Genomic DNA, 22,232 nt, shown 5'->3' on the forward strand with positions numbered 1-22,232 from the left:
GGTATGTATATAGATTGAACATTACAAAATCGAATGGCTCAATTATAGCTATATATGTATCGCTTAAGTAATTCCATTAAAAAGATCTTGAATAATTAAATCGCATGCTATACTAATCGAATCTGGTACTGCGTACTACCTAGCAGGTTACCGGGGCTCCGGCTCGAAAAGCAGGAGTAGGAACGGGGTGGTTTTTAGTCAGTAAGAGTCTGACACTCCTCTCGCCTCGCCCAAAGCGGGAGAAGGCATTGCATGATTTCCCCCCTCCGGCCGAATAATTAGACTTTTTTTTCTTTCTATAAACAAATGGTGGCTAGTATTGCACGTGTAGTTAACAGCATGGTAATATCAGGGTGTTGGTAGAAATAGTTGTAGTCGGCTGTTTATGTACTAATTTATATTTGTTTTATTATGCATCTAACTGAAATTTATATTATACCTATGCTTATATAGCTACTTTCAATGACAGACTTGCTCAAACATGGACCCCACCTTGCAGCTTAAAATTGTGACACAAACAGATTGTTAATTCCTTTTTCAGTGTAGTATAATTAAATAATGCAAAAGTATTTGTCCTAACTTTAACGTCCTAAAAATGGAACATCTTCCGCAAATGCGGGTTGTTAATAGGATAGATGACAAATTTTTATTATTATAATGTCCGTCTTGTAGATTAATGAAAAATATTAGACAATATTTTCTTTAAATAAATACTTTCGACGATATAATTATTTGAAATACTGCGTGACATCACTTGCAAATGACGTATTTGCTCCCACTCATAAACTTTCGTTTTATCCAGGTATCTTATATAAATAAAAAAATACGAGTCTAATATTTACACTACCTATTTAACTGACGGACTAATTATTTTTGTAATGTTTATATGCCCCTCATCGCCCCTATTTGCAGGGCTCCTATAACTGCCACATTATATATTTTCCATCTCTATCAATCCTCAGAGTCTGGTGGTCCTCTGGAGAACGCGTCCCGCGAGCTGGGCCAGGCGCAGCTGTCCGTGCAGCAGCTGCAGCGGCTGCTGGACGCGCTGGAGTTGCAGCAGCAGCTCCATCATGATACTGATGTAAGGATCACGTTACTTTTCAAACTTTATATTCGAATTGTGGACAAAATACCAGTAGGTGATGGTGAACTATTAGCACCGTTCATGTATCTCACGCCAGATAACTTCAAACTACCAAAAGAATCACCTTATGGTCAACGAATAGCACTGTTCTCATATGGATCTCACGCCAGATAACTTATTATAAGTATTACAGATCTGTTAGAAATATGCATAGGTCTATAATTTATTATCTATTTGCGAGTACCACCCTCTTTCACCTCCTTTCCTTTGTTAATTCAAATATACGGATACCGTGGCTGGCCTCAACGCAGCTGGTGAACGTGAGCCGACCCTGAGCTATGGAATGCCTAGCGGGTTACCGGGGCTCCGGCTCGAAAAGCAGGAGTAGAAACGGGGTGTTTTTTAGTCAGTAAGAGTCTGATACTCCCACTCTCTTCGCCCAAAGCGGGATAGTCATTTCGCGAGTTTCCCCCTTAAAAACAATGTAGCTCAAAACCAGTCGAGCTAACTCATTCAGTTCAAATACTTCAGTAGAATTATATTATTTTTCTTTTCAGGGTGTTCATAAGGTCAGCATAATTCTCTATAAGACGACTTAAACATGTTATTTTTAACCAATTGAAGTTATTATCTGGAAATAATTGGATTCGTACCCTCAAAGAAACTATGTGGGCGATGCACTTTTGTTTCTCATTGGGTTCCAAGTTGACAGAACGTTGCGTGTCGGTGAAATATATATTTTTCTTTTTCCCTCATTTTCATGGTAGCTATCATTGAGTAGTCATCACATTACCTAACTTTTAATTATGTTATATTTAACTCAATACATACACCAGTCCTTTTACCCGAGGGCTTAGTATTAGTTTATTTTACGTACGACGTATAACGAGAATCGAGTTCGGCACTCTGATTGGGCAGCTCGAATGACCCAATCAATCAAAGGGTTTAGTTTCAAGTGCACCGAATGCGCTCTCATACGAAATGAGCGCGTTCAACATAAAGCAAACTCATACTAAGGGTACTGAGCACCGATCGGTTTGATCTCGTTAAACATGAAATAAACCCGTACTAAGTCACCTAAAAAGCTTTAAACAGAAAAGACAGGAAAGAAAATAGAAAGGCCTTTACCCCGCAGTGGGACGATCATAGCTGAATATAATATAAATCATCTAAAACCTTTTAAACTACGATGTGCAAACCACACGCCTATCGTGAGTATCGTGAAAATAACATCAAACTTTTATATAGAGGAGGCTCATAGTCCACCAGTGAACTACCACGGGCTGATGATAAGATAATTGTTCCTTTTCTATCACATTAATATTTGAATCCAATTTGCAGGTCCGTGTTGTTGTAAAAAGCGGTGATAGTGCAACGTAGATGTCCTATACATGTGTTGCCCTTGCGTTCTTGTACTTGTTTAATGATGTTAGTATTATAATACTTATGTTATTGCTATTGTAGACTGGACAGGGTAGTCATTTGGTGAGTTTCTAGGTCTTCTGCGGATTACCGATTGAGCTTTGGGGAACGATTTTGTTCCTTCTAAGTCAACTCAACTCATATGAAAGTTCTATAATGTAAATGGCGATTTATACATTTTAGTAATTACTGTATTTATTATGATGCAGTATCTGTCAAAAATATCTAAGTGTATGATGTACACCTTTAAAGAAAAAAGTTTAAAAGGAGATGGATCGTAAAACCCCACGTCCTATGACAACGTGATACATGTCAAAAAATATAAATGTACATTTCTATCTTTTTTTTTTTGAGATAATTACTTTGTTATAGGATGTGGGGTGATTTTGTATGGATTGTGATCCTTCTTCTTTGTGTAAGAAGGTCTAACCTACTGTTGATACTTAATGTGCTGCCTATACCTCCTTAATAAATGTTAATGTTTATATTACTCAGGTATCTCTGGAAGGCGCCTCCCCCAACGTAAAGAAGGACCGCCGCAAGTTCGGCCTGAGGAAGAAGAAATCGAACAGCAAGTGTGCCTCCGTCGAACTACAAGCTTCTCACATAGACCCGTCCAGTTCACATATGGTACGTTACAAATTATTGTTTGTTTTGTATTGTAATAGCTTCTCCCAGCAGATTTTCCGTGGGTTAAAACGTATGTGTTATTCCAGACTATAATCTACCCCTGTCCTTAATTTCATACCGAACAGTTTTGAGTGATTGAGGCAAACTCAAAAACTTTCGTATCACACTAATATTATAAATAGGAAAGACAAACTTTCCTAATATTGTACTAATATTGTAAATATGAAAGACAAACTTCCCTATTTACAATATTAGTGTGATGTTTGTCCGTCAATTATTCTGAAACTACTGAATGGATTTTGATGAAATTTGGTACCTTATCTGTAGGGTATGAGCTGTTTTCTTTTTGTTACTATAACTTGACAGATTTGTCCGTTAGTCCACAGCACATGTCAGTACGGTTAGCAGTAAAAGAATATATAACAAAATATAACGGTATATGTATTGTTAACGCCAAGCGTCAATTTAATCTGACCGTGATGTACATCTTCCTCAGGCTTTGTCAGCGCTAACAGCGCCCCCCTCTCCCGGCGGCGGTGCGTCGTCAGTGCCCAACTCTGCCGCCTCCCTGCCCATAGGTAAGCGTGATTATATTCTAAGCATTCTGTTTAAATATTTACTTACAAAATCTTAATGTTACTCTAAATGTTAGTAAGTGTGTTAGCCGCTTATTTATGCTATTATTTGAGGGTGTGTACAGTAAATTATAGGAATTTGTACCTTATATACTATGACTTAAGTCATGAAATGTGTTTTTCTCCGTGATTAGAGAGGTCTATGGACAGACAGTAGGGGAGAGGAACGAGCTAATGATGAAGGCGAGTTGACAAAATGTAGAAATTGAAGTAATCAATCCAATCCAATCGAACCGATCTTGTCTTACCTACCTCAAAAGCAGATAGCTAATTATTCTATAGATTAGATATATACCTAAATAGAAGTAGGTACTTACTGTACATACCCTCAAACAATTTAACTGTACATGTGATTAGATATTTTGTTTCTAGGCCTCCCTACAAACCCCTCCTTGCTCCTCCCAAACCGAACGCCGAGAGAATTAACATTTACTAACAATTTACATATATTAACTACAAAATCATGTTTTGTTTATTATTAATTTATACTGTCAAGTAAAATGTTCGAATAAATATTTCGTTTTAATTTTTTTTTATAGCAATCAATCAAATAATTATTTTAAAACTTATGTCTTTACAAGGATTTTATGAAATCGGTAAGTTTTGGCATTATGATGCGCCGCCTTGGCATGGCTCTGAAAAAAAAAGAATTCAAAATGGCGCCGATCACTTGCACGTGACATTGACATTGACATTTGGCTAGGCATGTCAAACTCTTGTAGAGTTGGTGCTAAGCATGTCATCTCCGTTCATGAAATATTATTATTTTTAATCAAGAAGCCTTGTAAATTGAAATAATTGTTAAGTAAAGAGTTAAGATTGATTTCTTTGAATATTAATTCATCAATTATATACTTTATGTCCAATCATATTCATGATTCTACCGATCTGATGAACGCAGTGGAAATGAAAACTAAATAAAATGAGAAAATTTCAAATTTGAATGCAACGAAGAAATACCAGTCCTACATGTAATTCTTCCAAGAAAGATTTCTTCTAAAATTATTCTATTCCATCACTTTATATGTACTAATCAAATCATTTGAAACTATTTAAATATTGAAACTACAGTGTGACACGTGAGACATTAAATTAATTAGGTTCTAGAACGTACTCATATAACAGTTCGATAACTTTAGTCAACTAGTTTCATAACCGACATGCTAATGATTATGGGCCCCTAGCCTAGCTCGAAATTAGTCGAGTAACTAAGAGTAAGTCTTATCCATTTGAAGCCATATTTCTTTTCACATAACTTCACTTCTTTGTAGGTTCAGAAACAAACCAACATACAAATTGCGTAGATGCTTATATTAATTGATTTAACTAAAATAATCATTTAATACTTTCATTTCATATCGTGATAACAGCTACTATAATTCTATTATCACCAAAGAGGCGTTCTTGTACTGGATGTATTTTTGTGCCAAAAATGCACTCGGTATTGGCAGAATGATTGGTAAAGATAGTGTATGTTTTAAGGGTGAGGTTATAGCTAAAAAATATTTTATTATGGTATATTAAGAGTTCCAAACCTAATGACTCTTACTCCGTGGACAAAAACGTCCAACTTATAGACCTGCTTTGGAGTAAAAATTGCAGAAAGCCGCTAGAAATAATAACTTATTGACCTATTTCCAGTGGCTTTTAGTCACTTAAGTCAGTGAGGGAGACCAACGGTCTGCAGCTGATTTCAAGATGAAAATTCTTTTAATGGATCAATTTCTTCTACAATAAATAACAAGTGTTTACGTGATAAGTACTATTGTACGTTGAACGAAAATAAAACGAGTGTGTAAGATACTCGTACTAACGGTACTGATTGGCCGGTGCGCATGAAACAACGAATCAAAGCGCCGAACGCGCTCTCGTTTGGTTTCTTATCTATAGTTTTTACAGAACTTTACAATGTAGATCCTCAATTCAGGCAAACCACTCTACAATACATACATATCTTTAAACCAATCATTCGATAAAACGCACGGCTCTCTTACAAAAACGAAATACCTAATAAATTCTCTTCTTTTTTCCGTTACAGCTTTTCTATCAACATTTCTGGCATCCACTTTAGTTCGTAAGACTTTTTATTTTACCTTTTATCCCCTGGTCCTTGTCGAACGCATTGCATTTGTATATATGGACGCTCACTACGCTATTTTCTTATTATAGTGCATGGTTTAGCCGGCAAAGCTATTGGAATATGTATTTATATTGTTTTAAGAAGGAAATGTACCTATTACTGTGTTGATGGGTTTACAGAAATATCTATAATATAAAAGTAAGTCGGGTTTTTCTTCCTGACACTGTAACTCCAGAACGCACGAACCGACTTCCGTGGGCTACGTGAGGTTTATAGCGAAGAAAATTCAGGAAAATCTCAAGAGAAAAGTAGGAAAGCAGGGAAAATCATTCAGGAGTTTGTCGGGTTTCCTAGTTACTTTATAAGTGTTTTTTAGGAAAATTGTCGGTGCAATTTTCTGTATTGATATTTTTTAATGGCGTGGATACTATTACTTTTAGTATGAATTAAGTTTTCGATTTATACGTTGGTCTTTCCAATTCGTGAAAAAAAATCTGCAATTTCGTAAATATTCTGAATCTTTTCATGTTTTCTTTTCCACCTGGTACAAAATGTAGGTTACGTACTTAAAGATTAATCGAGAAGAAATCGGATCAAAACAAATCGCAAATCAATTTTTATCTCTTTTAAAATAACCTATTAAATCTCAACTTTATTCTTCAGTCAATAAGGTCGAATATTAAAACAAGTCACCAATAACCTTAACATTATCTCACAGAATCCTTTATCAAAGATAAACAGAATCTTGTATTATCTAATGTACCTACAACACCTCAGTACAATTATCGACACAAAGCAAAATAAACCTTTATCTCAAAACTGTAGAGTATATTTTTGCTTGAACATCACTTCAGACGGGCATAATGACTCAAGTCTATATATGCCAGTAGTTTCCGTGAATAAAACAATGAGGTTTTACTCTTATATTGTGAATTTTCAATAATAATACTTAGAAAAATTAAAAATATAGTGGATTTGTGCTTAAAATTGTTCAAATTGTTACGTTTATTTGAAGTTTTTGTTAATTGAATTGTATATTTTGAAATATGGGTAAGGACAGTGATGGTGTATTAGTGTTCTACGCTAGAACTGTGTTCAAGTATGTTGTTCAAGTTTTGAGAGAGGAAATGTATCGGAAATGTGAGTTTTTTTTCCTTATTTTTTATCTGTAGTTAGGGTTCGAAGTAGTGTTGGTATCTCGTTGTCATAATAAATACGTAGTGCTGGGTTAATCGCCGAATAATGTGGGAGAGCCATGCTTCGGCACTGCTTGGCCGGTTCGACCGGAGTGATATCACGGCCTCACAGAAAACGACGCGTAACAACGCTTGCCTTGTGTGAGTGAGGTTACCAGAGGCTTAATTACCCCCCTTCCCTATCCCCGATTCCCCAACAACCCTTAAATTCCTAACCCCAATAGGCCGGCAAGGTATTTGATAGGCCTCTGGTGTTTCAGGTGTCTATAGCGATACCTTACTATTATCCGTCTGCTCGTTTACCGACTTATACCATAAAAAATAGACCTTCCCGTTTCATTATATTCTGTTGTTACTCATACCATATATCGGTGGTAAATAGAGTAATAGTTATTTAATATACTTATTAATTCTTTTAGAATAAAAATATGTTTTACAAATCTGACTTGTACATTGTCGTTCGGAATAAATTCTATTTTATGAATCCCTTAATTAAATTACCTATTTTTTAAGTATGTATATACTTTTACAGGTCTAGTATAAATAATATCTGGTATCTATATTCTATAGTAGGTAGTATATAAAAAACTGTATACAATAATATATCTACATAGCTATAGGTATACAACATCGCAATCAGGAAGCACCTCCATTTCAAAACCCTGTTTACGCATGTCTTGCTTTCCATATATTAATATTATGACAAGAAAAGGTACTTTTTAATCATGTACAGACGCTGGGCACATCTGTTTTATGGATTTTCAACTTTATATCTGTGTAATAAAGTTCTAAGTCTAATAAAGACACTGACGTCTGCACCTACTATGACTACTCATATGAAAAGTTACCACATTGCAAGCACGTGCTTTACAATTGAATCCATCTTACTATCATATTGAAACTTATTTTTCATTTTATGCAACGAAAATTCACTAGTAAAATACTTTAATGCAATACACGACAGTTTTCTAAAATGTACCAGTTTGCGCTAACTTTGCGCAACGCCGGATATTTTAGCGCAAACATGCGCAACCACTGATATAGTGCATACCACAAGTAATCTTCACAGGTTTTTGAAAATTTATTCTTAGCGTCACCACACAGCTATTCACGTTTCAAAATAAACATAATCTTAACTAAAAAAAAAATATACTTTAAATATCAATCAGGGTTACTTCTTTTCACATAATGGTTTTATGATACTATATTTTGGTATGATTTTAATTCATGTTAATGAGTCATCTACTGCTGGACATAGATACATGTAGAATAAGTTGGTATTAAAAAATATACCGACTGGTCTCGAAGTTATTATGTGGTAAGGCCTATGTTCAGCATTGGACGTCTTGTGGCTGATATGATGATGAACATTTTTACAATTATTACGCCCGAATACTGAAATGCTGCTCAATTCTAAGTTCTAATTAAATATCGTACTATCTCTATCATTTTATAAAGAACTGATAGGGACAGAACTAGTTTTAAGCGTCTTAAAATTGAGTAGCATTTGACATTAGACCAGAAAATTATACCAAACTATAATATAATATATCACAGTATGCAAACAGTAACGGATGCATATCATACCAATTCCACAACATCATTGAAAAAAAAAAAACTTTACCCTACACTAGGATTTCCTCCTGTGACCTGCGTTTACAAACATATAAGTTCACATACACATTCCATCACTCATATTATTTTTTAATTGAACTTACAGCGTGTGCAGCAGCTCGTCCCCAGTCGCTGCCTGGTGCTGAGACCCTGGCGACGGCTCCAGGACCTGCCTCCCTCACCAGTCTGACTCCTGACCATCAGCTCAGGGAAGATTTCACCGTGCTAGCTAAGGATCTAGTCGCTAATCTGAAGACTGTTGTGGCTACATTGGTGAGTTGGGATTATTGTTTTTTGTTAGCTACTGGTTTTGCCAGGTAATAACGTAAGAGAAAGTCTGTCGACTATGGACCAGTTTCTAAAATCGGACGGAAAATAACAAATAGTTACCAATTGCGTCAGAGATATGCCTTAAAACTTTGACGAGCCGAGGAGTGACGGGCATGAGCATCCTTCACTTTGGTATATTAATGCAATCCTCTAAATGTCCACCGGTTGTGGGATTATTGCAAAACTCTTATTAAAAAGGCCTTCGTTCAGCTATGGAGGTATTCTGGCTAGTAATTATTTCCGATTTTGATTACTTTTTCAACTAACATTAACCCTTCCGGTATGCGAGCATGGTGTTCTTCGAGCGTCATTTGCTAGCGATTTTTTGACCAAAACCAAAAATGTTGATTATCTCGGAAACTAGCCACTTTCGGATCAGAGGCTTCAGGGCTATTTTTTTAGGATATTCGTTGTATTATCACCTCCCTAGTAGAAGACTACGTCTCCGGAGCTGCGGACTACCTAGCGGGTTAACCGGGGCTCTGGGGTTTTTAGTCAGTATGAGTCACACTCCCTCTCGCCTCGCCCAGAGCGGGAAAAGTCATTGGACGATTATCCCCCTTAAAAAAAAAGTACGTCTAATTACAACTTCAACTTTTAAGTTTAAATCTTCAACCACCATTAACCCGCCAGGTATGTGAGCGTGGTCGTCTCCGAGCGGCAATGGACGCGGCGGAGACAGCTTCTACGCCGGGCGCCGTAATGGCAGCGTTACGGACGAACCTCACTACAGCACTACAACAGAATTCCGGTGAGATTGCTATATATGTGTTGTAGATATTGTACTGCTTGCTGTAGGATAGTTTATGACATACATAGTTGCAGAGCTGGGCGCCGATAATCGTTGTGTTAACACAAGATTAAAATTGCATCTTTATATTAAAATATTTGGTTTCGGAAGTTAATAGGTTACAAACAAAAAAAGACGGGTAAAATGGCATGTGGGCAAACAATTTTTTTCCATTAATTTGGATTTGGTTAGGTAGGTCAGGTTAGGTAAAATCTTTTTATAAAAACATTTTGTCATGTATTTTATAAAAAGATGCAATTTTAATCTTATGTTAACGGATTAACGATTAATCGTGCCCAGCTCTGCATAGTTGTAATCAACATTGATTAGGATGTGTAAAGAGCTAAATACACGATAATACGAGTATATGGCTCAATTTGCATCAAACAAACTCATAATTTGTCATGATTTTGAACTAAAACTGTTTAATCAGAATTCTTGTGAATAATGTTCACAGTTTACCCACGTTTGTCACTTCCTCAAATACACTTTGATGCACTTAAAAACACTACAAAATAATTAAAAAATCACTTTACTCACGTCTCGAGAAAAGCTCTACTAGTTTCGAGTCGCAGAGGGACTCTTCATCATGAGCAGCGTGCCGATACGCGGCGACATCGCGCAGCCTACTCTGAATAGACTCAAAACTTGTAGAGCTTTTTTCCACTAATATTCGTTTCACGATAGTTATTATAAAAACACTACATATTCTCAATCACACCTAAAATAAATAGATTAACATGATTATATTCACAATTTTCTAATAATTCGCACCCTTAGATGAAGACTCCGGTAACTCAAAAAACCTGTTTTTTCAGAAATAAAGAAAACCTGATATTTCGACATTAAGAAAAGATATCAAAAATCTAACTATTAAGCGCCATTTTTTCAAAATGGTGGACGATATTGTTACGTGAGTTATATGTTCGTGTAGGTACTCGATACGAGCATTTGAAAATGCCATTAACTCAAAACAGGCACTTTTTGAGTTACAGGAGTCTTCATCTAGGGGTGCGAATTATTAATTTAGTTCACACCCAAAGCATGGTCACAAACACAACCTAGCACATACCGCACATGTTTGCGTGTCGTGTAGTCAAAAACTGGCAAACGTAAATAATGACGAGTGAAGTGTTTCGAACAGAACTCCGCTCCCGGTTGTCGAGGATACACGACGCGTCCGACCTCGCCGAGATATCGTCTGTCGGACCTAACTCTGATGCTGTAAGTAAAACCTACATATTTTTTATCTATACTATCTATCTATACTAATATTATAAAGCTAAAGAGTTTGTTTGTTTGAACACGCTAAACTCCCGAAGTACTGGTCCGAATTGAATAATTCTTTTGTGTTGGATAGCGCATTTATCGAGGAAGGCTATAAAGCATCATGCTACGACCAATAGAAGCAGAGCAGAGCGGTTGAAACCGCGCGGAACCAGCTAATTTAGTTATATACAACACGTACTTTATATCACATCACATCAATGCAATAGTCATACTGATTGCGCATCACCATCATCATCAGCCTATAAGTGGCCACTAATCAAAGGCCTCTTCTCACAAGGAGAAGGTTGAAGGAAGAAAAAAATAAACATAACCTTTAATTTTAAAACTTCAACGGTTTTATTTTTAAACCAAAATGGCATAAGCATTTTTTGAACTAATTTTATTTTATTACGTTACATCAATGACCTATTAATGGCCACTGCTGACCAAAGACCTCTCGCATGGAGGTTTGAGCATTAATCACTACACTTGCTCAATGCGGGTTGGCGATTTCAAACTTAAAATTAGAAATTATAAGCCCATGTTTCCTCACGATGTTTTCCTTCACCGTTTGTGACTTACTAAAGTTTGTTACTAGAAAACCACATATTTCATTTATGGACAATCTCATCCTCATCATCAGCCGAGAGACGTCCACTGCTGAATAAAGGCCTCCCCCTTAGTCCTCCACGTAGAACGACAAGCCGCCACCTGCATCCACTGGCTCCCTAATCCATCGACAATCTCACAACACAAAATTCTCACAACAGACTCATTATTTATAAATAATAATAATAATAAATCCCCTGGGCAGGTGAACAACCGTCAGTTCCAGCAGTCGCTGAGCTACAGCTCGTCGTGTGTGTCGGCGTCCGAGTTCTTCGACGCCGAGGAGCACGACTCCGACCACAAACCCGCCGAGATCATTGCCGCTGATGAGGTACTTAATGATAAAAAGAAAAGAATAACTTGTTCTAAGTTGCTTTAATTGTCTTAAGTGTAACCGTTTCTAGTTAATTACTGACAAAAAAAAAAAAGAAAAACACTTCCCACGTTGCTTAAATCATCTTAAGTATAGCCGTGTCTCTAGTAAGTTTCCTGAATCGGTAAAAGAATTATAAGTTTTCGTATACTCTTAGTAACATTCATGTAATCTTGTTATTTTTTAAACGTTGCCCCACACTAGGATTTTCTCCTGTGTCGTGAGTGCGTTTGCAATCATACAAGTTCACGCACACGACACCCAAACTCGAAATCTCTGTGCGGGAATCGAGCCTGCTACACGTTGCGCGGTATCTGGTTGCTCAGCCACCGCAACAACTGTGCAGTCAAAATAGATTTGTTACTTGTTAACCATAGCAGAAATATATAGTGGAAAATGTGTTAATATGTAGTGTAACTACACCACTGCCTTCTCCTTCAGGTATTCAATACCATCGTTATGATGTTAACACAATAACTTTTTATTTCCAGTCAGGAGTGATAGAGCTGGAAGGCGACTCCTCATCAGAAGCGGGTTCCTTGAGCAGCGAGGAAGGCTCGGCCAGCTCCGACAACTCTGACGGTGCGAGTGAGTTTACATTGTGTGTCGTAATCACTAACGCGGCGTCCTGCGCGAGCAAACTACACGCGAACGCGATGCGGTACGGCACGACGCGAAAGCAACAAAGTAACAGAATGTACAGTACATACTCTCAACGGATCTTGGCAGGTCTGAACTACGTGCAGAAGGCTGCGCAATAAGTCTTTTTTAGAACCAAATGGTGGCATGAGGCGAGGTGCGGGGGGCGGCGATCTAGGCTAGAGATTGACCATTTCTAAATACAATTGACCCTTTACACTTATTGCGCAGCCTTCTGCACGTAGTTCAGACCTGCCAAGATCCATTGAGAGTACTGTATTGACGTGGCCTACGTCACCAACCGCACGTGGGATGCGGTGCGGCGCGGCTCGAACGCAATCAATAGGCTAGTTTCCTACAAGTCAAATTCAATACTTTTTTCGAAACGTCAAAAACATAATTTTCTATGAACTTTGTATGAAATACTCTAATATGACGTCAAATAGCAGACTTATTTCTAGAAATTTGCAAGAAAAAATTAAGAAATTTAGCTAAAAAAATCGAAAATTAAATAGTTCATCAAATTTATGAATGACAGTGTGATTATTTTTGAATATTTTATTGTATTGAAAAGTTGTAATAATTTATTTTTGACCGAGGATACTACCCAATTGGCTTGATATTGTCGCGCGAACTGGACGCGGTGCCGTCACGTTTTTGTTTATAATGTCAGAAACAGAAACAAAACGAAACGATTCACATGCACGTAGGACATAGCCGCCGTATCGCGTTGAATTCGCGTGTCACCGCACCGTTTCGCGTTCGCTTTTAGATCGCTCATGTAGGACGTCACGTAACTCTCTGTATCACGCTTGCAAGGACCGCTGTGTAAGTAATCAGCTTTTAGAAGTAGCTTCTTTATTTATCTATAGAAAAAGAAAATGTTAATATGTATGGGATGTCCATGCTATAGCATGTTCGGACAGAGGGCCTTGTGCAAGTTTTTTATGTTATATGTGATAGAAACGTCACCGCACTTAGCCCTCTGATTGGTCGGGTAATTGCAGTTGGCCAATAGGAGCACCGAACGTCTTAAACTTGCACTAGTCCCTCATTAGTAGCATAGTTGTTGTCTAATTAATGGCAATAGGCACATTACCTACGTAGTATTAATGAGATAACTGCTGCAAAAGTGGGTGCTATATTGAATATAACACACCTTCTGCCTACTCGTTTCTTGATAAATCTGTGTTCGTAATCAGTAGACTATTGCATGTTTTTGTCTCCTAAATACTGCTCTAGCGTTCATTTACTCACTACAAACATCTATCTACTCTTTAATTAAAATATATTTTTAATATAGCGTTACTTTTAGACACCGATCAGACCCTGATTCAGGTTCAGAGAAGTACGGCCTTCAGCGTTAATCCTAGTGAAACTATTTAGTTGTGTAACTATTATCTCCCACTTTTTTTCTGTACTTTCCCCCTTCTCAATCTCTTTGTCTTACTGTATTTCTCTTGAATACTCCTCTTTTGAAATATTCTCACATACCTTTCCTATATCTGCATTGGTTCTACTAAGGTCCAATTTTACCAAAAAATACTTTGACTTTCAATTTGCCAAGAAAAAAATAAACGAAACAAATTCAGTAACAGTAACCATAACAGAACATAGTGTGGGAGAGTCATGCTTCGGCACGAATGGGCCGGCTCGACCGGAGTGATACCAAAGGCCTCACCGAAAACCGACGTGAAACAATGCTTGCGTAGTATTCCGTTGCGTTACCGGAGGCCCAATCATCCCCAATGTTCCCAATCCCCGATTCCCCAACAACCCTTAAATTCCTAACCCCCAAATGGCCGGCAACGCACTTGTAACGCCTCTGGTGTTTCAAGTGTCCATTCTTATTGGTGAAATTGGACCTTAAACCCCTCCAAAGCAGTATGATGAGTAGTGGTGGGTGCCCCCAGTAGTGTCCGCGGAGCAGGTGACTTTGCGCGCGGAGCCCGGGCCGGCGGCGGGCTGGTCGCGGCGCACGCGCCTGCCGTCCCCGCGCCCCACGCCCGGCGGGCCCAGTCTCTGGAACCTGCTCTACAAGAACATCGGCAAGGATTTGAGTCAGATCTCCATGCCTGTTACTATTAATGAGCCGCTTAATATGCTGCAGGTAAGCCATTTTGGTTAAATATTTTTTTAATTAAAAAATATTGATGTCATTCAACGCATGTGGTTCTTTAATATGAGCCCCGGTTTGACTTGAAACTAATAGAGGTTTTCTCTAATTAACTTGTAATGAATTAAGTACCTAAAGTACTGTTATTCAATTGAATTTTATTACCTAATTATTGACGTCAACCTAATTGTAAAAATCATTAATCAAATTAATTTTTTATGACAGATTTGGTCAATCTAATTTCGACTTTATTACTAAGTGAACAAAACTGAAAATAAACACATGATGTTAACCTCACAAACTTGTTTCCAGCGACTATGCGAAGAACTAGAATACTCCGAGCTGCTAGATTCAGCAGCAGAATGCAAGAGTCCGATAGAGCGCATGGCGCTGATCGCCGCGTTCGCGGTGAGCGCGTACGCATCGTCCGCGCACCGCGCCGCCTCCAAACCGTTCAATCCTTTACTGGCCGAGACTTACGAGTGCGTGCGCGACGATAAAGGGTTCCGGTTTATTGCTGAACAGGTATGTGTGCAATTAAGGGGTTTTTTACTAACAATCATATACATTTTTAGTTTTAATTCCGCTGTAGATGTATTTTCAGTAAGTCTTTCATAATGTCTTAGCTTAACCGACACGTATTTTGACTTATTTAAAATACAAAATAAGTCAAATATCCGTCAGTTTGACTAAGTGAAACGTAATTAGACATTTTGATTAGTAATCTTATCACGGTCCTATTAAAACGCGAACATTTCTTACTTACACCAATAAAAATATGTTTTTTATTATTCCAATCCACTTCTAGAAACATAGATTACTAGCTTCTGCCAGCGACTTCGTCCGCGGAAAATTAAAAAAATTAGGGTTGTACTACCCCTAACATTTAGGGGGATGAAAAATAGATGTTGGTTGATTCTCATAGATACCGGATAAGCACAAAAAAATGCATCAAAATCGGTCAAGCCGTTTCGAAGGAGTATGGCAACGAAAACTGTGACACGAGAATTTTATATATTAGATTGTATGATCATTTAACATAAATTATATTCCCCAGGTATCCCACCACCCCCCAATATCAGCGTGTCACGCAGAATCCTCGCGGTGGTGCTTCTGGCAGGAGGCGAGGATCAAGACCAAGTTCTGGGGCAAGTCCATGGAGTTCCAGCCCACCGGCCGAGTCCATGTCAAGCTGCTTACTACCGGAGACCATTATAGTTGGAATAAAGTAAGTTTTTTCTAATTCAAATTCAATTTTTTTATTCGTGATTCACAGGTTACATAAAGGTCTTAGGTAGAAAGTGCTCATGCCGTGATCCGCCACATAGGGCATACAAATTATATAGTAATATAGTTTTGTTTGTTATTGTATTATTTTCGTGTTTATTTCCTTTTTTATTTAATTTTAATGCGATTTTGAGGTTGGTATATTGACCAGATTGGTGATATATTAAAGAAGGGCCAAATTAAAAGTATATAATAGACGAGACTTTTGACTGTTGATGTAGATGAGAAGTATGTAAGATTCGTAGCAATTGGCGTGTCTCTGCTTTCATACATACATAATATCACACCTGTCTCCCATGGATTCTCCCGCTCTCGTTTCTTTTTCGTTCATTCGTTTCGTTATGAAATAGGTGGCAAACGAACAGACACCGGAGGAGTCATGATAAAACATTTATATTGTTTGTCCACGTATAGGTGACGACATGCGTGCACAACCTGTTCGGCGGGCAGCGCTGGGTGGACCAGTACGGGGACATGCACATCGCGTGCCACGGGACCGACATCACCTGCAAACTCAACTTTATTAAGGTATGGTGTAACTCAGTTCAAAATTATATGGAATAAGCCGGCAAACGAGCAAAAGGATCTTTTAATGGTAAGCAATCGCCGCCGCTCATGGACACCCGAAACATGGAATTTAAGGGTTGTTGGGGAATCTGGGATTGGGAAGGGGATAATTAAGCCTCTGGTAACCTCACTCACACAACGCAAGCGTTGTTTCACGAATTGCAGTTAAAATGTCTGGTAAAATAACTAGGAACTTGAAACTTTTTGGAGTTCCTTTACTATAATTTTCCTATAGGAGAACCATGCTTCGACTCGAAATTGGTTGGTACGACTGGAAAGAAACTCGAATGAAACAGGGTTGAAACAACGCTTGCGTTCCATGTTATATGAATGTCGTTTTCAACTAGTTTCAAGCCACGACTGGGGCTCATAATCACTAACAATATAACCTTGAATTACGTTGGTAATGTGTTTTATCTAATGAATGTTGACATGTTTGTTGTATAGGCGAGTTCGTGGTCTAGCAGTAGACACGAGGTGCGCGGCATGGTGCAGGGGGGCGGAGCCCGACTGCGGCTGGCGGGGCGCTGGTCTGAGGCCCTGTACGCCGGGGACCCGCCCGCCGCCAGGTGTCTCTGGAGGCCCGGTAACTATACCTTATACTTATCTACATAATATCATTTTGATCCTTTAAAGAAGATCTGTAAACATATTAGGTAATTAATAAGACTGCTTCGAATTTAAGAGGTGTCTTAGCCGGTAATCAAGCAGATGGTAATGGTAAGTAATCCACATAAACATCCGAAATACCAGAAGCTTGTAGGTTAGGAGATTAAGGGTTGTTGGGGAATAGGGAAGATTGTCTGGGTCAATCACACTTTAGATCTAAACAAGAATGTGGTGCCAGAAAGAGACGATATAGAGAAAAATCGTGGTTAATGGAGTTAGCGATTGTCAAGTCTTGCAGCAAAATCGACATTACGAGTGAAAGAAACTGCTTCAAACTAAACAAACTATTTAATTGATTCTGAATGTAATTTGTCCATAACTAACTGTAGTATTGTGTAGGCAAGCCTTACATTATTATAAACTTCCTAATATAATAAATATTGTTATATTGCACAGGCGCGATGCCCCCGGAGCACGAGTTGTACTACGGGTTCACGCGGTTCGCGATGGAACTCAACGAGCTCGAGCCGGCCATGCGGGGGACTCTGCCGCATACTGACACTCGACTCAGGTAATTCATTGTTACATTCATTATGGGAAAGCCATTAAATAATCAAGGATTCAAAAAATACAAGCAGACGGAAGGGAAGTGATCGGCGTCGTCCTTGTACACCTTCAATATCAGAGAATACTAGTACCTACGTTCCGGCAATATAATAACTGTTCACAGGCGAAAAAACGATGACTGCACGGTTGGCGTGATGGCTGTGAGATTCACAAATTGGTGTATCGGGTTTGGATATCATGTGCATGTGCATTTGTATGTTTGTACGCAACCACGACACAGGAGAAAATCTTAGTGGAGCAACGTTTCTTTGTTTAATGCATTCGTACTTTCACTTCACTCGTAAGTTTTCTCTGAAGCCATGGTATCTTTTAAAACCCTTAATAATGATGATCAGTGTGTTAAGCCCTTTTGGTACTATTATTCCAAATGTTTACCTGCTTTTCCCCCTAGGCCGGACCAGCGCGCCCTGGAGGAGGGCGACGTGGAGGCGGCCGAGCAGCTGAAGCACCAGCTGGAGCAGGCGCAGCGCGACCGCCGCAGGGACGTCGCCGCGCATACCGCCGCATGGTTCCGGTACGTACCATCTGATAATTGGGTACTATCCTCGGTCAAAAATAAATTATTACAACTTTTCAATACAATAAAATATTCAAAAATAATCACACTCTCATTCATACATTTGATGAACTATTTAATTTTCGATTTTTTCTAGCTAAATTTCTAGAAATAAGTCTGCTATTTGACGTCAAAAACGTATGACGTCATAACGCACTATTTCATACAAAGTTCATAGAAAATATCGTTTTTGACGTTTCGAAAAAAGTATTGAATTTGACTAGTAGGAAACTAGCCTATTGCTGGTAGTAGGGTTTCACACCTTAGAGCGGACTACCTAGCGGGTTTACCAAGGCTCCAGCTTGAAAAGCAGGAGTAGGAACGGGGTGGTGTTTAGTCAGTAAGAGTCTGACACTCCCTCTCGCCTCGCCCAAGGTGGAAGAAGTCATTGGATGATTTTCATTAAATCTTTTATGCTTTGGGGACAGATGAACAGTTTAAAGAGAGCACTAAGCTGCGCTGTCCATCTCACGATAACCAAACAGCACATTTTTATTAATGTTTTGTTTCAACAAATACTCTATTTTATTCGACGTAATTTTCCTATTTTTTATTGATAATGCGGCATGTAACCTATTATGCACGAATACAATCTTAACCAGCCTTTTATAATATGTATTATGACATCGACTTTCGAAAGTGAGAACTTCCGACAAAAGTGTGTAAAACAACGTTATATCTATCCCTAAAAATATTTTTGAGTACAAATAGTCAATATATTACGTTGTAAATAATAGAAAAACCCTGGAGAGCGGCGAGGAGACGTGGGTGTTCAACGGGGAGTACTGGAAGGCGCGCGAGGCAGGCTTCCCCGACGACGTGGCGCCCGCGATCTGGTGACCGCGCCTACTCATACTCGTACGTATTGTACGCTACTGTCTACACTCATTCAAATAGTGAAATTATACACAGAACTCATACTTACGTGCAAAAATATCTCTTACTTAATACAGTCCACTCTCTTTAATTTGTAGTTAGAGGTACTCTTCAAATAATTCCAATTACGAATGTTCGAAAAATCAAATGGTCCGAAATTTGAATTTGCCTCAAAATTGAGAACTTTCTGTCCCTTTTACTCTTCAACTTAGAATTATCGATAGTTAGATGATAAGTTCGAATTAACAAGTCATTTGATTACGTAGAATGACTAAATTAATAAAAAATATTGATCTATTTCGAAATATAAAGACATTTTCAATCGACCTCGTGATAAAATCGAATTACAGAGACGTTCAAATTATAAAAGTTTGAATTAACGAGACTCGACTGATATGAAATTACTAATTATTGTACATTACATTTTATTTTGTATATTGCAATATTTTGAGAAATCCCTTCTCACATTGATAACATATTGTAAAGCCCATATTATAATAAATATATAATTATTGAATGTATTATCAAACTCTATTTTCTCTTTCAGCGTAAACCGCAGTGCGAATGGCTCTGCTAGATGGTTGTGTCTCGCTTCCCGCTTAGCGATAAATAATTAGAGTTTTACTATAGACTTTAATGAAATATCTCATGTTATTGTGACGGCTAGTTAGTCTGTACGGGCTATGTCTTGGCCAAGATGGCGGCTAAATACTGATAGTTGAAATAAATATTATAATACCTTTTGAAAACAATGTTCTTTTATGATTTTGAATAATGTTTCATCCGTAAGTTTCTTTTTACTAGTATTATAACATCTCTATTATTTGCCAAATGCCACTTTAGCGCTTGTCTACAGAGAGAGTAGAAAACTCAATGTATGTGGATGACACTGACAAATGGCAAAATTTATGTCAAACCCATATACTTTAGTTTCTTAATCTATTTGTAGACAAACTCGTTATGTCATTTGGCTACAGACTCTGTATATTTAACGCAAAATATTATAATAGATGGGGTGAACGTTCTTCAAAGTCATAAATAACATGAATAAATATTTAATTATTAGCTTATTTATCTATCTATCTTGTTTAGATGCCATCTTTAAAACGTTATAAGTAGGTATATTATTTAGCTAATGACTAACAAAAGTATTGTCGCAGCAAGTATTTTTGCGCATCCTAGGTGGCGCTTCTAGCAATTTGGGTCTTGTCAGTTAAATAAATATATCTTGCTTTTAAATATATTTGTTTACTAAGCTTGGAGATTATGGCTATCCCCTCTTCAGGAGAGGAGAACAACACGCAACATTTAAAATGAACATTAGATAATAGACTTTGATTCTCTCTATTAACGCCCCCTAGCGGTGCATTTTGATAACTTGACATGTAATTATAAGCTAAATAATATACCTACATGTATACCATTTTGAGTAACTAAGACATTTACAGTTCATCCAAACGATTTTGACTTCTATCGCTCTCGTAATAAGACTTATTAAAACAACCAATGGTAATCAATTTTATAATTTTGTCATTTTCATCTTTATGCCTATTAAATAGGGGTCAAAATTGATTGAACGGACTTTAAATGTGTTTGTTATTTCATAGTATACAAGCCTGATGTTCAATAAATACGCTGTCAATATATTTCAGCTCTGTGATTGGCTGATAGATATAACGTCAGCCAATCACAGGCCGGGCTTATGGATATTGTGAAAAATAGCCTTCTGTTATTGGTCGATTAATTTATGAGAGATCGATAAATATTTACTATATACGTAGACTATTGACTATGGGTTTAGTACGGTAGAGGGCTGATGATAGAGAAAATAATACGAGAAACAGAATAAAGACCAAAAATACTAAAAAATCAACAACTGTCAAAAAGCTGTCACACAAACGTCACTTGATTTTGACAGTACTCAAACACCATAGACTAAATAAAACTTTCAAGTCATTTAATTATTACTTAACCCAGTCCTTAGCGATTGTTTTCGATATAAAATCGTTACTAAGGAATAGTTTAAGTAATCATTAAATGTCTCTAAGTATGGCACATAGACAATGTTTCTCGCATAATTTTCTCGTTCATACGGCCAGCATGTGACAAAGTTGGTTAGTAGAATTACTTGTAAGGATAGAATCGTTCGGTATATAAAATAAGATAAAATATTCAATTTGTACCTGTATGTAATCTATTGAAGTTATATTTACAAAGGTTTCTTAATTATTTTCTACTTTTACAGAACTTATCTGTTCAGAAAACTACGTCTTCACTTACGCACATCAAGCTACTCTTTACCGTCGATTGATTTTCAACTTTATTACTAAGACATAAAATTAAAAGTTTATTGGACTGTTTGAGCAAGCTTGATATGCAAGCATATGACTGGCTATTTTTCAGTTGCCTTGACTAAACTAATGACAATACCAGGCGAACGAGTGAATATAAAAGTCAGTGGTCGATAAATATATCGTTTCGAGCACTTCGAAATATATTCGTCATATTTTCTCATTCTCATCACAGCTAGACCTTGTACCCTTAGTACGAGTTTGTTTTACGTTTAACGAGATCGGAACGAGAGTGCGTCCAGTGCTCTGGACTAAACGTAAAACAAACTCATACTAAGCCCTCTGGAATAACAATTTGTGCACATCTACTTTTCTATTCTCTCATTCCATCAGCGTTTAAACACCACTTACCCAAGAATTCTGTTCAGATAAGTTCAGTAACTCTCCATCCGTATATCACACGATTTCTTTGCAACATTTAACTTGAAACAAACATCGATAATTCCTACCAATGCACTTTAAATAAATAATAGTACAAAATAAACCTGTATCTATAGGATTGACAGTATATTTTAATTATACAATGTTGTCAAGATGAAAATTTATTTTTTATGGAGGAAATTTGTTAC

At 37.5% G+C, this 22,232-nt stretch overlaps 1 protein-coding gene across 10 annotated transcripts in view; it reads left to right on the top strand.

Annotated features, from left to right (window-relative positions):
* Positions 1 to 21,822, top strand: part of LOC118277553 (uncharacterized) — a 56,456-nt gene extending 34,634 nt beyond the window's left edge. For 3 of the 10 annotated variants that reach the window (XM_035596408.2, XM_035596409.2, XM_035596400.2), the window contains 18 exons: positions 963 to 1,084; positions 3,005 to 3,139; positions 3,636 to 3,717; positions 5,813 to 5,848; positions 8,771 to 8,937; positions 9,628 to 9,745; positions 10,917 to 11,008; positions 11,868 to 11,993; positions 12,527 to 12,623; positions 14,588 to 14,784; positions 15,103 to 15,315; positions 15,848 to 16,018; positions 16,492 to 16,605; positions 17,092 to 17,230; positions 17,710 to 17,824; positions 18,272 to 18,394; positions 19,174 to 19,294; positions 19,860 to 21,822. In XM_035596408.2, the coding sequence (XP_035452301.2) occupies positions 963 to 1,084; positions 3,005 to 3,139; positions 3,636 to 3,717; positions 5,813 to 5,848; positions 8,771 to 8,937; positions 9,628 to 9,745; positions 10,917 to 11,008; positions 11,868 to 11,993; positions 12,527 to 12,623; positions 14,588 to 14,784; positions 15,103 to 15,315; positions 15,848 to 16,018; positions 16,492 to 16,605; positions 17,092 to 17,230; positions 17,710 to 17,824; positions 18,272 to 18,394; positions 19,174 to 19,276 (2,150 nt within the window). In that variant the 3' untranslated portion in view covers positions 19,277 to 19,294; positions 19,860 to 21,822. The remainder of the gene's footprint in view (positions 1 to 962; positions 1,085 to 3,004; positions 3,140 to 3,635; positions 3,718 to 5,812; positions 5,849 to 8,770; positions 8,938 to 9,627; positions 9,746 to 10,916; positions 11,009 to 11,867; positions 11,994 to 12,526; positions 12,624 to 14,587; positions 14,785 to 15,102; positions 15,316 to 15,847; positions 16,019 to 16,491; positions 16,606 to 17,091; positions 17,231 to 17,709; positions 17,825 to 18,271; positions 18,395 to 19,173; positions 19,295 to 19,859) is intronic. The other 7 variants (XM_035596401.2, XM_035596402.2, XM_035596403.2 and 4 more) reach the window with 7 other exon arrangements.
* The last annotated feature ends 410 nt before the right edge of the window (positions 21,823 to 22,232 follow it).

Source organism: Spodoptera frugiperda, chromosome 10, assembly GCF_023101765.2.
Source record: "Spodoptera frugiperda isolate SF20-4 chromosome 10, AGI-APGP_CSIRO_Sfru_2.0, whole genome shotgun sequence".
Taxonomy (NCBI): Eukaryota; Metazoa; Arthropoda; class Insecta; order Lepidoptera; family Noctuidae; genus Spodoptera; species Spodoptera frugiperda.